At 48.4% G+C, this 14793-nt stretch overlaps 1 protein-coding gene across 7 annotated transcripts in view; it reads right to left on the bottom strand.

Annotated features, from left to right (window-relative positions):
* Positions 1-302: 302 nt before the first annotated feature.
* Positions 303-14793, bottom strand: part of SEMA6B (semaphorin 6B) — a 214499-nt gene continuing 200008 nt past the window's right edge. For 6 of the 7 annotated variants that reach the window (XM_039326970.1, XM_039326969.1, XM_039326972.1 and 3 more), the window contains 2 exons: positions 13986-14044; positions 6793-9204 (listed from right to left, as the gene is read on the bottom strand). In XM_039326970.1, coding sequence (XP_039182904.1) covers positions 8219-9204; positions 13986-14044 — 1045 coding nt within the window. In that variant the 3' untranslated portion in view covers positions 6793-8218. Of the gene's footprint in view, positions 1128-6792; positions 9205-13985; positions 14045-14793 lie in introns of those variants that run through there. The other variant, XM_039326973.1, reaches the window with a different exon arrangement.

The raw sequence follows: 14793 nt of genomic DNA, 5'->3' as shown, positions 1-14793 counted from the left end.
TCTCTCCTTGATTAGTTTCCACCCATTGCTTCTTGTCCTGCCTTCAGGGGCTTTGGAGAATAGCTTGACTCCCTCTTCTTTGGGGCAGCCCCTGAGATACTGGAAGGCTGCTATCATGTCACCCCCTAGTTCTTCTTTTCATTCCAATTCCCGCCACCATTGTTCTTGGTATGTTTTAGCCTCCAGCCCCCTCATCGTCTCTCTTGCTCTTTGTAGCCTCTCAACCTCCCCTTCCATGGGGTGTGTGTGTGTGTGTGTGTGACCGAAACTGGACGCAGGAACGACACCGCAGAACAAGAGGATCCAATTGTTGTAAACAAGGTTTATTGGAAGGGAAATTGTGTTTCTCTCGAGTGATACAGAGAATCCGTTACTGCTATTGCATGCAGGAACACAAAGATGAAAAAAAAATTACCGGGTGGGAGAACTTGCATTCTACGAGACCCCTTCCCCCAAGGCCACATGCGCCCCACACTTCATATTTACAGTGTGCTTTCTTGTCTCCATGGGGAAGGGGCATTGCCAGGGGGGTGGGGTGGGGGTGGGAGAGATTCAGGGTTGACACCAACCTCTTAAGTCCACGACAGAGCTGCAATCACTGCACTCCCTCCCTTCACCTGTTGTAAAATCTTGGGGGGTTCACCCCTGCCCAAATTCCACCCGGTTCGTCGGCTGCCCTCTCCCCCCAAAATGAAACGTGCGACTTCTCTCTTTGCCCCAAATTCGAATAGGCACCATTAAATCCCCTTCCTACATTAGCTCGGGTGCCCTGATGGGTGGGAGGGTCAAAGCTCACCCAGGATGGGTGGGAGGGTCAAAGCCCACCCGTACACCTGCTGTCCCCCAGCTGCTCTTTTGCGGTGGTACACTGCCTTGAGACACGGAGGTTTCACACAGCCCAAATGCCCACAGCGGTTGGAGCACGGCCCTGCCAAATTATTTTTGAATCTCTTCCCTTTAGGATTGAGAGTGAGGACTCTCGACCTTGGCAACTTTAAGGTGTCAAAATCCGTACACCTTAAAGTTGTCGAGGTGGTGAGACCCTGATATATAGGGGAGGGTGGAGAGGTCCTGCTTTCCCCCTACGTTCCCAGGATGAATGTCAGAAATCAGAGCGGACAGTTTTTCTGAAAAAAAAAAAAAAAAAAGATGACAACCACTTTCCATCAACAAAAGCTCTGAGGTTATGTTAAACAAAATACGGGTGGGGGGGGGAGGACAATTGAGGATGGAATGGCTAAATTCACACAATCTCCAAGTCCTAATGCGGTTTAACCAACCCTCAATGGATGTATAAGAGCAGATCCTAAATTCTCTAGGCCAGCGGTTCTCAACCTGTGGGTCGGGACCCCATTTGGGATCGAACGACCATTTCACGAGGGTCGCCAAACAACGCAGTCCGCCATTTTCCCCCCCCTTTTCCTTAGCTGTGCTACTCCCTTTTATTCTATTGGCTTTTGAAAGCCAATAGAATAGACTCTCTTGAATAGAGTCTAATTCTATTGGCTTTCAAAAGCCAATAGGAATTGTCCAGGCTGTCTCTGCCCTGCTGAGCCCGCCAAAAGTCCCATTCTGCAAACGGTGCTGCACCAGTTGAGTAGTCCTCGACTTACGACCAGTTGAGTAGTCTTTGACTTACGACCGGTTGGGGGTCGCGGCATTAAAAAGGTTGAGAACCACTGCTCTAGGCCAAAGGTTCTTTTTCCAGGAGGCAATTGGACTTTCTTGTTTTTCCTTTGAAGTTGTTTCCCTTCTCCTCCAAGAAACTTCTTCAGCTCTGACCAGATGGTGGGGAAGGGAAGGATTTATACTCCTTGCAGACAGCTGGTCATTTGCCTCCTTTTAGAGAGTCGTTGAGGCCACTTGGAGGTTTATCTGTGTCCTCAAGGTCACCTGAGTGGGGCAAATGGGCGTGGAGCCTTCTTGTAACTGCAGAAAGGACCGTGTTGTAGACTGGAGATGCTTGATGTTGTGTCCCTCCCTCTCTGTTGAGGGAGAGGGAGGTCAATTTTGATCTAGATGGCCTCTTTGCCTCCTCTTTCAAACCAGCGGTCCTCTCCCTCTAAAATGTGTGTCTTGGCTGTTCTCAAAGGCGGCCTTCGTCTTTTAAATGCAGATGAACTGCTGAATCTTGTCCTGATGGGTTTGCTCTCCTGTGTTGTGCCCTGCGTTTGTGAAGTCGTTTTGTTTCTCCAGTGTACAAACTTGCACGCTGCTCACTGCATTAAGAAGCTTCTGGGATGAGAAGCGAAACATCTTCAAAGAAAAACAAGAAAGTCCAACTGCCTCCTGAAAAAAAAAAGCATCTTTGGGACCACCAGGGGCCTGGATTGACTGAGAATCTCCAAAGACATCAATTCTCTATAGTTGTTTCTACGCAGGCTGCCTGGGGGATTCTGGGAGTTGAAGTCCGCACGTTTTAAAGTCACATTTTAAAGTTGAGAAACTCTGCCTTAGGCTCTCCCAACCCCGATAAAACCTGTGATTTCGTGACAATGATGTTTGAAGGACTGTAGTACAGGTAGTCCTTGACTTACGACAGCTCATTTAGTGACCGTTCCAAGTTACATCACTGAAAAAAAGTGACTTTAGGACCGTTTTTCACACGGCCGTTTCAACATCCCTGCGGTCACGGGATCAAAAATTGACCGCTCGGCAACTGACTCATATTTATGACGGCTGCAGCATCCCGGAGTCATGGGATCCCCTATTTGCGACCTTCTGACAAGTGGGAAACCAAATCCACTGAACGAGCGGATTACTAACTTATCAACTGCAGTGACCCACTTAACGACTGCACCGAGAAAGGTCCTAAAATGGGGCAAAATTCACTGAGCAAATGTCTCCCTTAACGACAGAAATGTTGGGTTCAGTTGTGGTCGTAAGTCGAGGACTACTTGTAGCAGGGCAGATTCCCTAGGCCTCCACCCATCTTAAAGCATGCTGGCTGGGAATTTTGGGAGTTGAAGTCCACCCATCTTAAAGAATTCTGGGAGTTGAAGTCCACCCATCTTAAGGCATGCTGAGTGGAGAATTCTGGGAGTTGAAGTCCAACCATCTTCAAGCATGCTGGCTGGGGAATTCTGGGAGTGGAAGTCCAGCCATTCTAAAGCAGGCTGGCTGGGAAATTCTGGGAGTTGAAGTCCACCCATCTTAAAAGTCACTAAAGTTGAGAAATTCTGCCCTGGGCTCTCCCAACCATATGTGAAAGCAGAAAAAGCAGGTTATTTTGGTACAATGATGTTTGAAGGACTGTAGAACAGTGTTTCTCAACCTTGACAATTTTAAGGCATGTGGACTTCAACTCCCAGAATTCCACAGCCAGCATTGCTGGCTGTGGAATTCTGGGAGTTGAAGTCCACATGCCTTAAAATTGTCAAGGTTGAGAAACACTGCTGTAGAATAAGTTCTCAAACTTTTTCAGGACCTGACTGAGAGGCTTCGGTCACAGAAGTTGGATTACTTTCGCATGAAAAACTGGAAACTAGAAGATTCTGCGGTTGGTTCATGTAACATGCTAAACAAATCAGTGTTTCTCAACTTCGGCAGCTTTTTAAGATGGGTGGACTTCAACTCCCAGAATCCCCCAGCCAGCATGCTTTAAGATGGGTGGACTTCCACTCCCAGAATCCCCCAGCCAGCATGCTTTAAGATGGGTGGACTTCAGCTCCCAGAATTCCTCACCCAACATACTTTAAAATGCATGGACTTCAACTCCCAGAATCCCCCAGCCAGCATGCTTTAAGATATGATGACACTGAAAAAGCTGACTTACAATCGGACCTCACACTTATGACCATTGCAGCATCGCCAAGGTCAAAATCCAGGAACATGCATTTATGACAATTGCAGCATTCTAGGATTGTGTGATCACCCTTTGTGACTGTCCGACAAACGCCAGTGGGGGAAGCCGCATCCACTTAATGACCAAGTGGCGATTTTCTTAATGACTGCAAAAAAAGAGGTTATCGGCGTCCCACATTAAACGACTGCATTGTTTAGTGACGGAAGTTTATCCCAATTGCAGTCGTAAGCTGAGAGCAGCCTGTACTTTTTGCTAACCGTGTTCCTGCTCCTAGCCACCATTGAGGTGAACTGTAAGAAAGGTGGGGGACAGGTTCACAAGCTCGTTTAGACCCAAAACCGGCGGCCCTTGGTTTCCCTCTGGACGGCACCACAATTAAGGCGGTCGATGCAGCCGGACACCGGCAGAAACACCGCACAAAAAGTGTGATTGCTGCTCCTTTTGCAATCCTTGCAAGAATTCTGTTTGGGCTGTGGAAAAATTCTGTGCTTAGAGAAGGTGAAAATGAATTCTCATCCCTTTCCGTTGTGATGCCCCAGGAAAGTAAGTCAAAGATGAACAGGCTCCGCTAGGAATTCTGTGCCTCTGATTGAGTCCCTGCTCTTCCTCACTTCCTTCCAAACAAAGGCTGAAGGAGAAGATGGCTTCCATCCAAGCCATTCTTGGGGGTTGGGGGGGGGCACTCTCCAAGCCAAAAGGAAGAAGTCTAGCAGAGTCAAACTCTCTCAGAGGGCTCCTGTTGCCACTCTGCGTGAGTCACGCCATCCCGAGTTTCTTGTGCGGGTGTATATATTGTAATAGTCATTTTTAATTGTAATAGTAGTAAAGTTGGAAGGGACCTTGGAGGTCATCTAGTCCAACCCCCTGCTCAGGCAGGAAACCCTACACCATTTCGGACAAAGGGCTGTCCAGTCTCTTCTTAAAAACTTCCAGTGTTGGAGCATTCACCGCTTCTGGAGGTAGGTTGTTCCGCTGGTTAATTGTTCTGACTGTCAGGAAGTTTCTCCTTAGTTCTAGGTTGCTTCTCTCCCTGGTTAGTTTTCACCTGTTGCTTCTTGTCCTGCCTTCAGGTGCTTTGGAGAATAGATTGACTCCCTCTTCTTTATGGCAGCGCCTGAGATATTGGAATACAGCTATCATGTCCCCCCTTGTCCTTCTCTTCGTTAAACTAGACATACCCAATTCTAGCAACCGTTCCTTATATATTTTAGTCTCCAGCTTTGGGAGCTACTGGGGTGGATGGGGGGGGGTGTCCGTACCTGTCCAACCACATCAACGGATGTCCATGCCTCCATATTCCCTTCTGGAGGTTCAGATGCACCCTGTGTTAAGTCCCATGAATGACTAAACCAGTACAGAAGAACAGAATAACTGAGTTGGAAGGGACCTTGGAGGTCATCTAGTCCAACCCCCTGCTCCGGCGGGACACCCTACTCCATTTCAGACAAATGGTTGTCCAGTCTCTTCCGAAAAGCTTCCAGCGTTGGAGCATTCACCGCTTCTGGTGGCAAGCTGTTCGCTGGTTAATTGGTCTTCCTGTCAGGAAATTTCTGCTTGGGTCTAGCTTGCTTCTCTCCTGGATGAGTTTCCACCCGTTGCTTCTTATCCTGCCTTGTGTGAATGATGACCAAAGTGGCCTTCCCTGAAGGAAGGAGAACACTGTTTGCTGTCCTGTACAGGACGCAAAACCTCATGACTGTCAAGAGAAGATACTTTATCTTTTCTCATGACTGTCAAGAGAAGATACTTTATCTTTTGCCTCGGGCACATTACTTCTACAGTGTGTACGCAGCTGCCAAGGTCTTTTTTTTTTTTATTTACAAAAACAAAACAAAACTAAGAATGAAGGTAGAAGAATTTGGTAGGAGACCATGTTGTCTACCCATGGAGCTCCATGGAAGCCAATTCTGTCATGGCTCCGTGGACCTTCCAGGGACTGCATGGACCTTTCACGGAATGTACGGAATTGCCATGAGGTGCACAGAACTTCCACGGAGGGCATGGAACTTCCACGGAGTGCACAGAAACTCTCACGAAGTTTAGAGAACATCCCCAAACCGCCTCATCCACGTCACAGTCATGGAACATGGAGTACACAGAACCTCCGTGGATGATATAGAACTTCCATGGATTGTATGGAACTTCCGTGAAGTGCGCAGAAGTTTCAGAGTACACAGAAAGTCCGTGGAGTTTACAGGACTTCCACGGAGTGCGTGAAACTTCCATGAAGGTTGCGGAGGGCGCGGAACTTTCAGGGAGTGCATAGAACTTTCACAGAATGCTTGGATCTTTCACGGAGTGTATGGAATTGCCACGGGACGCACAGAACTTCCACGGAGTGCACAGAACTCTCACCAAGTTTATAGAACATCCCCAAACAACCCCATCCATGTCATAGTCATAGACCTTCCATGGCGTACACAGAACCTCCGTGGGTTATGCAGAACTTCCATGGATTTTATGGCTCTTCCATGAAGTGCACAGAACTTTCAGAGTGCACAGAACTTCCATGGGATTTACAGAACTCCCACAGAGTGCACGGAACTTCCATGAAGTGCACAGAACCGTCTCGGGGAGTGCACAGAAAAATTCCAGATGGCATGAAATTTTTATGAAGTGCGTGGCACGTCCACGTAGTGTACAGAACTTCCAGGGAATGCATGGAACTTTCATGGAGTGGGGAGACAGGACAAGGGACGGCAGGCAACCTCCACTTCCGATACCCCTGTATTTGTGTTATCATTAGCAGGGCTTAAGCCAGTGGTTCTCAACCTTTTTAATGCCGCGACCCCCAACCGGTCGTAAGTCGAGGACTACTCAACTGGTGCAGCACCGTTTGCAGAATGGGACCTTTGGCGGGCTCAGCAGGGCAGAGACAGCCTGGACCATTCCTATTGGCTTTGGAAAGCCAATAGAATTAGACTCTATTCAAGAGAGTCTATTCTATTGGCTTTCGAAAGCCAATAGAATAAAAGAGAGTAGCACAACTAAGGAAAAGGGGGGGAAAATGGCGGACTGCGTTGTTTGGCGACCCCCGTGAAATGGTCGTTCGACCCCAAATGGGGTCCCGACCCACAGGTTGAGAACCATTGGCTTAAGCAAAGAGCTGGCCGCTGCGCCACAGTCCTTCGCAAAGCCGGACTGAAATCAGCGTGCTTCCGCTCTCTATAATTTGATAAAACCCGTTCAAAAACTGCTCATTCTAATCAGACCAAGCTGGCCAGCGCACCCTCGCCTTCTAAAAGGTTCACACAACACTCTCAAGTTAAAATGGGGCTGGCTAGTTTACTTACCCTTTGCGGGGCAAGCCTGGAATTTCGTTCTATAAAGCACAGTTCTGGAAGTGGCAGATTTAGCATGTTGTGCAAACTCAACCCAAGTATCTCGGCAAGAAACAGAATTTTACAAAGCTGGGAATCCTCTCTAGGTAGGCCCCGCTGGAACCCCTGAAATCTAGGATGAATTTCCAGCCATACACACTTCCCTCCCACCAGGATCAGCCTTGCCACTAAGCGTGGAACACCCAGGAATTCTGTGCTGCGAGCCGGGTGTGACGCGAGTACAACTGTTGCAGTGGTGGGACCCACATGTAGCACCAAGGAGAAGGGGACTCGGGGGGGGGGTGTCTCTTCCCCCAAGAAAGTTCTTGTTCCTAGAGAGGAACAACAGCCCTGCAGGAGCTCAGGATGTGCGGTTCACATCTGGGCGTGTTGGCACGCGTGGGACCCTCTGGAACCACGTTAAAAAAAAACAACAACAGAAAGAGGAAAAACGAAACGGACAATGGTCATTTTCGGAAAGCGCTTTCGCAGTCCGAAATTGAATCCCCCCACCCTTCCAGAGCCCAAAAGAAAAAATAAAATGCGGGGGGGGGGGGGAGAGAGAAGAGTGAATGAGTAAAGAAACCAGGAGGGCTCCCCCCCCAATGCTTTGTGCAGCCTTCCCGTTCTTTTTTTTCTTCTTCTTAGCAGCAGATACTCGTTGCAACTCGTTTCACAATCGCTGTTCCTTCCTGACTTACCGACAGTCCCTTTGCCCACACGCGGGTGGGTGGGGCAGTGCCCGGGCCTGCCCCTGCCTGCCCACCCCCTCAGGGAGGAGGAGGAGTTTTGCAAAGGCCAGGAAGAATCCAATGAGGAAGCGCCAGGATGAAGAGAACCCCCAAAACACACACACGCACACACGCACACACGAAGAAAAGAGCCTCCTTTTGTGTCGCGCGCAGATCTGGAACGGGACACAAATCTGCACGCTTGGGAAGTGGGGCACGCCGGCCCCTCCAGGCCACCTACGGGGGAAATCAAGCATCTCTCACTGTTGTTTTCCTGCTTTGCTCTTCCTCCTCCTCCTCCTCTTCCTCTCTGCAGCAAGGAAGAAGGTTATCAAGCCAAGCCACACACCCCCTGACCAGCCCTATTTGACCGAAGACGGAGTCCGCTCTGCCCCACTGTATTTCAAGAGGTGGCTGTAGTCTGTGAGGGTGTGCTGAGGGCCCGGCGTTGACGTCCGCTGGACCCGGGCGTGAGCTGCCTGACCTTCCCCGCTGTTGAACGTGTGGGTGCGCCTCAGGTGAGCGCTCCCCTTGCTGCCCGTGCTGTTACTGTTGAAGTTCAGCTTCTCGGGATTCCACTGATTGCCCGTGTCCCCGCTCGGAGCGGATACAACCCGCCGCCGATCTGGACTGTCGTGCGGCGTGATAGGCAGCTCGCTGCCGTACGAGCTCCGAGTCCCACAGGGCCGGTGCGCCAGTGGGCCTGGCTGTGGCTGGATGCTTCTCAGACCCTCGCCACCACTCACCGGCAGATAGCGCATGTCTAACGAGAGGTCTGCTCCTTCGCTGTCCAGTTCTTGGTCCATCAGCACAGACTGGCAGGAAATGGGGATGACTCGTCCGGAACTCAGGTGCGACGGCACCGGGGCGTGTCCCGCGTGGAGAAGGATAACCGAGGACGGTGGTTCTCCTCCGCGCAGGGAAGCGTTAATGAGATTGTGGCTATATTCCCAGCTGCACGGCTTGGGGTACCGTTTCTGCTGCAAGGGGGTCTGCTCTGGCGTGGGGAGTACCCCCGAATCGAGGTCGTGCTGGCCCATCTTAATCAGTCCTTTGGGCCACCCGTTCTGCATGAGCGGAGCCAAGAGGTTTTCTGGTTGCCCGCCGGGTCCCCGGGAGCGCCGGTCTCCCAGCCGGCTGACGCTGACCACGGATTCGCCATGCGCAAGGATGTTCTCCTTGTCTCTGCGGCGGGCCAGCTCCTTGCGATCTCGATGTCCGATGAACCAGCAGACGCTGAAGCCCGAGATCACTGCTCCAATGACGAAGGCAGCCACGGAAGAGATGACCAGCAAGTTGACGGACACCAGCCCATTGGGTTCATCCACAAAGCTTTCGGTCACCAGGCCTGTAGGAATAACGTAGAATAACAAAGGGTGGAAGGGACTTTGGAGGTCTTCTAGTCCAGCCCAAATTGGGGGCTACTCGCTTCACAACTGCCTTGCATAATGTAATGAAGGGATTTTATGATGCTTAAGCTTGATATTAGTAATATTGATATTAGTAGGGGTACTCTGTAACCACTATATATAGTAGGGGTACTCTGTAACCACTATAATTTCACGAAGCTGAAAACACCAGCCTGAAGATGACGAATGGGACTTCGTCGAAACGTCGCCAAGACACTTCCAATTTTACGTGGGAGAAAACCCGAACAACCAAAGACCTATATATATATATATATCTATATATATATATATATATATATATATTATATATGTGTGTGTGTGTGTGTGTGTGTGTGTGTGTGTGTGTGTGTGTGTGTGTGTGTGTGTGTTTTCTGAGGTTTTTCGCGGGTGTTTGTATGTAGGTCTTTGTTATTTGGATTTCTCCCGCGTAAAATTGGAAGTGTCTTGGCAACGTTTCGACGAAGTCTCATTCGTCATCTTCAGGCTGGTGTTTTCGGCTTCGTGCTTCTCCTAGAAGCACGAAGCCGAAAACACCAGCCTGAAGATGACGAATGGGACTTCATCGAAACGTCCAATTTTACCGGGAGAAAACCCAAATAACCTTTAACATGCAGATAGCCCAGGTTCGAATCTCAGAAGAGTAAGTCTGGCTGAAGAGAGTTAAAGGAACTCGAAATAGCTATACCAGTTCTCTTTATTCTTTGTTAGCAAGCTAAATATATATATATATATATATATATATATTTGTTTTCTGAGGTTTTCGCGGGTATTTGTATGTAGGTCTTTGGTTGTTCGGGTTTTCTCCCACGTAAAGTTGGAAGTGTCTTGGCGACGTTTCGACGAAGTCCCATTCGTCATCTTCAGGCTGGTGCTTTCAGCTTCGTGCCTCGAGCAGCAATGTGTGGTCTTAGCTGTTTCTTCCTTTTAACTGCCAGTGGGGGTATGAACTGATTGGGTGGGAGCTTGGCTGTGTTCTGATTGGGTGGAGGTGTGTTCTGATTGGTTAGGGGCGTGGCTGTGCTCTGATTGGCTGGGGGGTTGGCTGTGCTCTGATTGGCTGGGGGAGTGTTCTGTTTGGTTGTGCTCAGGTTAGTCTGAGTTGCAGAGGGGTTTAAGATTTTGGGCTGCCTTGCTATTTTTTGGCTTCGCGTTTGTGGTCGTGCCTCATTTTCATGGAGGGTGTCAGTTTGCTTCATGTATGGATTGGAGGGCTTTAAAGTGGCTAATGATGCAGCTCTGGTCTGGCTTCTGGTTTGTGGTCGTGCCTTATCATCGGTGTGGCTTTGGGTTTGCTTTTTGCGTGGATGTGTGGTGGTGACATGCCAATCAGAGCACAGCCAATCAGAGCACAGCCAACCCCCCCAGCCAATCAGAGCACAGCCACGCCCCTAACCAATCAGAACACACCTCCACCCAATCAGAACACAGCCAAGCTCCCACCCAATCAGTTCATACCCCCACTGGCAGTTAAAAGGAAGAAACAGCTAAGACCACACATTGCTGCTCGAAGCACGAAGCTGAAAACACCAGCCTGAAGATGACGAATGGGACTTCGTCGAAACGTCGCCAAGACACTTCCAATTTTACGCGGAGAAAACCCGAACAACCAAAGACCTACATATATTCAGAACACACCTCCACCCAATCAGAACACAGCCAAGCTCCCATCCAATCAGTTCATACCCTCACTGGCAGTTAAAAGGAAGAAACAGCTAAAACCACACATTGCTGCTCAAAGCAAGAAGCTAAAAACACCAGCCTGAAGATGACGAATGTGACTTCGTCGAAACGTTGCCAAGACACTTCCAATTTTACGCGGGAGAAAACCCGAACAACCAAAGACCTATATACAAATACCCGCGAAAACCTCAGAAAAATATATATATATATATATATATATATATATATATATATATATATATATATATATATATATATATATTTGTTTATGTGCAAGCAGCATATTGGGAAATTAGTTATACAAAAGCAAATGTTTCATGCTTTAGGTATAGGTGATTGCTTACGTGAAAAGAGCACGGTAAGGGGAGAGGAAATGGAGTTACGGATGGAGCCTGGGTTGCTGAGTAGGAGTCATCATCTTGGAATTGTTTTTTGGGGCTATCTTATGCTTGCTACCAAGATCTGATCTTTTTGTTCTGGAAAGGTATAAAAGGTGGAAAACACCTTTCCTGGTTGTTGCCTTCATCTCTCCACCAGCCACGAAGAGAGATGGGGTCACCCAACTCCATTTTGATCAAAATAAATGTTTGCTTGCTGAAACCTCAGCTCAGGAGTTTCTTTGGCTCTTTTAAATTCCTGAGTAACGCTGGGACAATTGTGAGGCTAAGTGGAAAACCTTATAGTAATATTATATTTCTGCAAGGGAATTCTGGGAGTTGATGTTCACGCAGCTGAAAGCTGCTATGGGGGCGAAACACTGTTGTACGCTAAATGAAGCCAGTTCCTCTATTCCCCCTTTAACAATAACAAAATATCAGAGTTGGAAGGGACCCCTGGAGGTCTTCTAGTCCAGCCCCCTGCTCAGGTAGGAAACCCTATACCAGTGGTTCTCAACCTTTTTAATACCGCGACCCCAAACCGGTGGTGAGTCGAGGACTACTCAACCGGTTGTAAGTCGAGGACTACTCAACTGATGCAGCACCGTTTGCAGAATGGGACTTTTGGCGGGCTCAGCAGGGCAGAGACAGCCTGGACAATTCCTATTGGCTTTTGAAAGCCAATAGAATTAGACTCTATTCAAGAGAGTCTATTCTATTGGCTTTCAAAAGCCAATAGAATAAAAGCTAAGGGAAAGGGGAAAAACATGGCGGGCTGTATAGTTTGGCGACCCCCGTGAAATGGTCGTTCGACCCCAAATGGGGTCCCGACCCACAGGTTGAGAACCACTGCCCTATACCATTTCAGACAAGTGGCTGTTCAATCTCTTCTTGAAAACCTCCAGTGTTGGAGCATTCACAACTTCTGGAGGCAGGTGGTTCCACTGGTTAATTGTTTCCTTAATTCTAGGTTTGATCTCTTTTTTTATGATCTTCTTGTCCTGCCTTCAAGTGCTCTGGAGAATAGGCCAAGCCCGTTTTTTTCCGTGACAGCCCCTCCAATATTAGAGGAGAGTTATCATATCACCCCATGTCCTTCTTTTCACTAAAATGAAACAAGTAGAAATAAAATAAAATAAAATTGGCTGTGGTATGACTGGCCAATATAGCCTCAGAATTTTGCGGAATAAATACTACTCTTGTAGTATTTTATTTGTGTACAGGTAGTCCTCAACGTATGACCCCAACTGAGCCCCAAATTTACGTTGTTAAGTGAGGCAGTTGTTAAAGTGAATTTTGCCCCATTTTATGACCTTCCTGGCCACATTTGTTTTAAGCGAATCACTTCAGTTAATGTCATAACAGGGTCGTTAAGAGAATCCGGCTTCCCCATTTGACTTTGCTTGTTAGAAGGTCGCAAAAGGGGATCACGTGACTTTGGGATACTGCAAACTGTCATAAATACAAGTCAGTCAGTTAGTAAGCCTCTGAATTATGATCACGTGACCACGGAGATGCTGCGACGGTTGTATCTGTGAAAAAACAGTGGTAAGTCATTTTGGACAGCTCTTTGTCTGAAATGGCATAGGGCTGGGGTAGGCAACCTTGGCCCCCTCATGACTTGTGGACTTCAACTCCCAGAATTCCTGAGCCAGCACGGCTCAGCTTACCTACCCCTGGTCTAGTAGAAACTTCTAGAGCAGGGGTAGGCAACCTTGGGTCTTTTATGACTCATGGACTTCAACTCCCAGAATTCCTGAGCCAGCACGGCTCAGCTTGGAAACCTCTCCCTTTCCCCTCAGCGTAGCTGGTTCAGGAATTCTGGGAGTTGAAGTCCACGAGTCATAAAAGAGCCAAGGTTGCCTACCCCTGGCATAGGGTTTCCTGCCTGAGCAGGGGGTTGGACTAGATGACCTCCAAGGTCCCTTCCAACTTTATTATTATTATTAGTTTTTTGAGTAACTTTGGTCACTAAACGAACTGTTGTAAGTCGAGGACCTCCTGACGTTTTATTTTTTTAATATTGTAAGCCGCCCAGTACTTACTACCTGGTAGTAAGATGGGCGGCTAATAAATGGGATAAATAAAGAAAATTAAAATGAAGTAAACAATTTGTACTCTCTAGCTGAAGATGGCCTGTTTGTCAATCAGTCTGGGCCAGGAATAGGCAACCTTGGCTCTTTTATGACTGGTGGACTTCAACTCCCAGAATTCCTGAGCCAGCCTGGCTCAGCTTGGAAACCTCTCCCTTTCCCCTCAGCGTGGCTGGCTCAGGAATTCTGGGAGTTGAAGTCCACGAGTCATGAAAGAACCAAGGTTGCCTACCCCTGGTCTAGACAGTCACTTGTCTGAGATGGTATAGGTCAGGGGTAGGCAACCTTGGCTCTTCTATGACTGGTGGACTTCAACTCCCAGAATTCCTCAGCCAGCATGGCTCAGCTTGGAAACCTCTCCCTTAGTGTGGCTGGCTCAGGAATTCTGGGAGTTGAAGTCCACCAGTCATATAAGAGCCAAGGTTGCCTACCCCTAGTCTGGGCTTTCTATCAGGGTTAGGCAGTTAATCTCAGATCTCCAGAAACTGAACTCAAAAGTCGGAAACAGGCAGAATCAGCCAAAACTGGAAGATTTGACCTGTAGACTCTGGAACCGGGAGTGATGCTCACCTTCACAGTCACCCAGATAGGCCGTCTTGACGCCACCAATGTCTTGTTCAAACGCCAGCCTGCAAATTCAGGGAGAAGGAGCTGTAAATGTTTATAGACCTCTCTGAGCATGTATTGGTTTTTAATTTTATTGATTCATCACATCGCCGTGACCACCCATCTCAGCGGCATGCCTCTGGGCATCTGACCACTAAAACTGTAGAATTGTACGAAAAGCTCTCCTATATCAATAAAGGAGAATATTTATAGTTCAGGGCTTTAACTGTGGGGTTCTTGGTGTTCTCTGAGCTTGGTGGTTTTCTTGCAGATGTTTCTTGACCCAAGTAGCGAACATCATCAGTGCTAGAAGGGAGTCAGTGGGGTTTGTGGAGAGGAGGTGGTGGTGGAGGAGGAGGAGGAGGAGGAGAACAGTGGCTGTGGGGTGCTTGGTGCTTCTGAGCTGGGTGATTTTCTTGCAGACGTTTCTTGACCCAGGTAGCTAACATCATCAGCGCTAGAAGGGAGGACTTTGTGTAGTGCAGGAGAAAGAGGAGGAAGAGGAGGAGGAGGAGGAGGAGGAGGAGGAGGAGGAGGAGGAGGAGGAGGAGGAGGAGAGGAATGAGTGGTCCTTGATGTTCTCTGAGCTTGGTAGTTTTCTTGCAGACGTTTCCTGACCCAACTAGGTAACATCATCAGTGCTAGAAGGGATTGGGGTTGGCAGAGTGAAAGCGAGGAGGAGGAGGAGGAGGAGGAGGAGGAGGAGGAGGAGAAGAAGAACAACAACAACAAGAAGAAGAGGAAGAAGAAGAAGAAGAGGAAGAAGAAGAAG

The sequence above is a fragment of the Crotalus tigris genome, unplaced genomic scaffold (genome assembly GCF_016545835.1).
Source record: "Crotalus tigris isolate CLP2741 ecotype Arizona unplaced genomic scaffold, ASM1654583v1 scf7180000024348.693503, whole genome shotgun sequence".
NCBI lineage: Eukaryota > Metazoa > Chordata > Lepidosauria > Squamata > Viperidae > Crotalus > Crotalus tigris.
The sequence above is the reverse complement of the archived record's forward strand: the minus strand, read 5'-3'. Positions and strand labels throughout refer to the sequence as shown.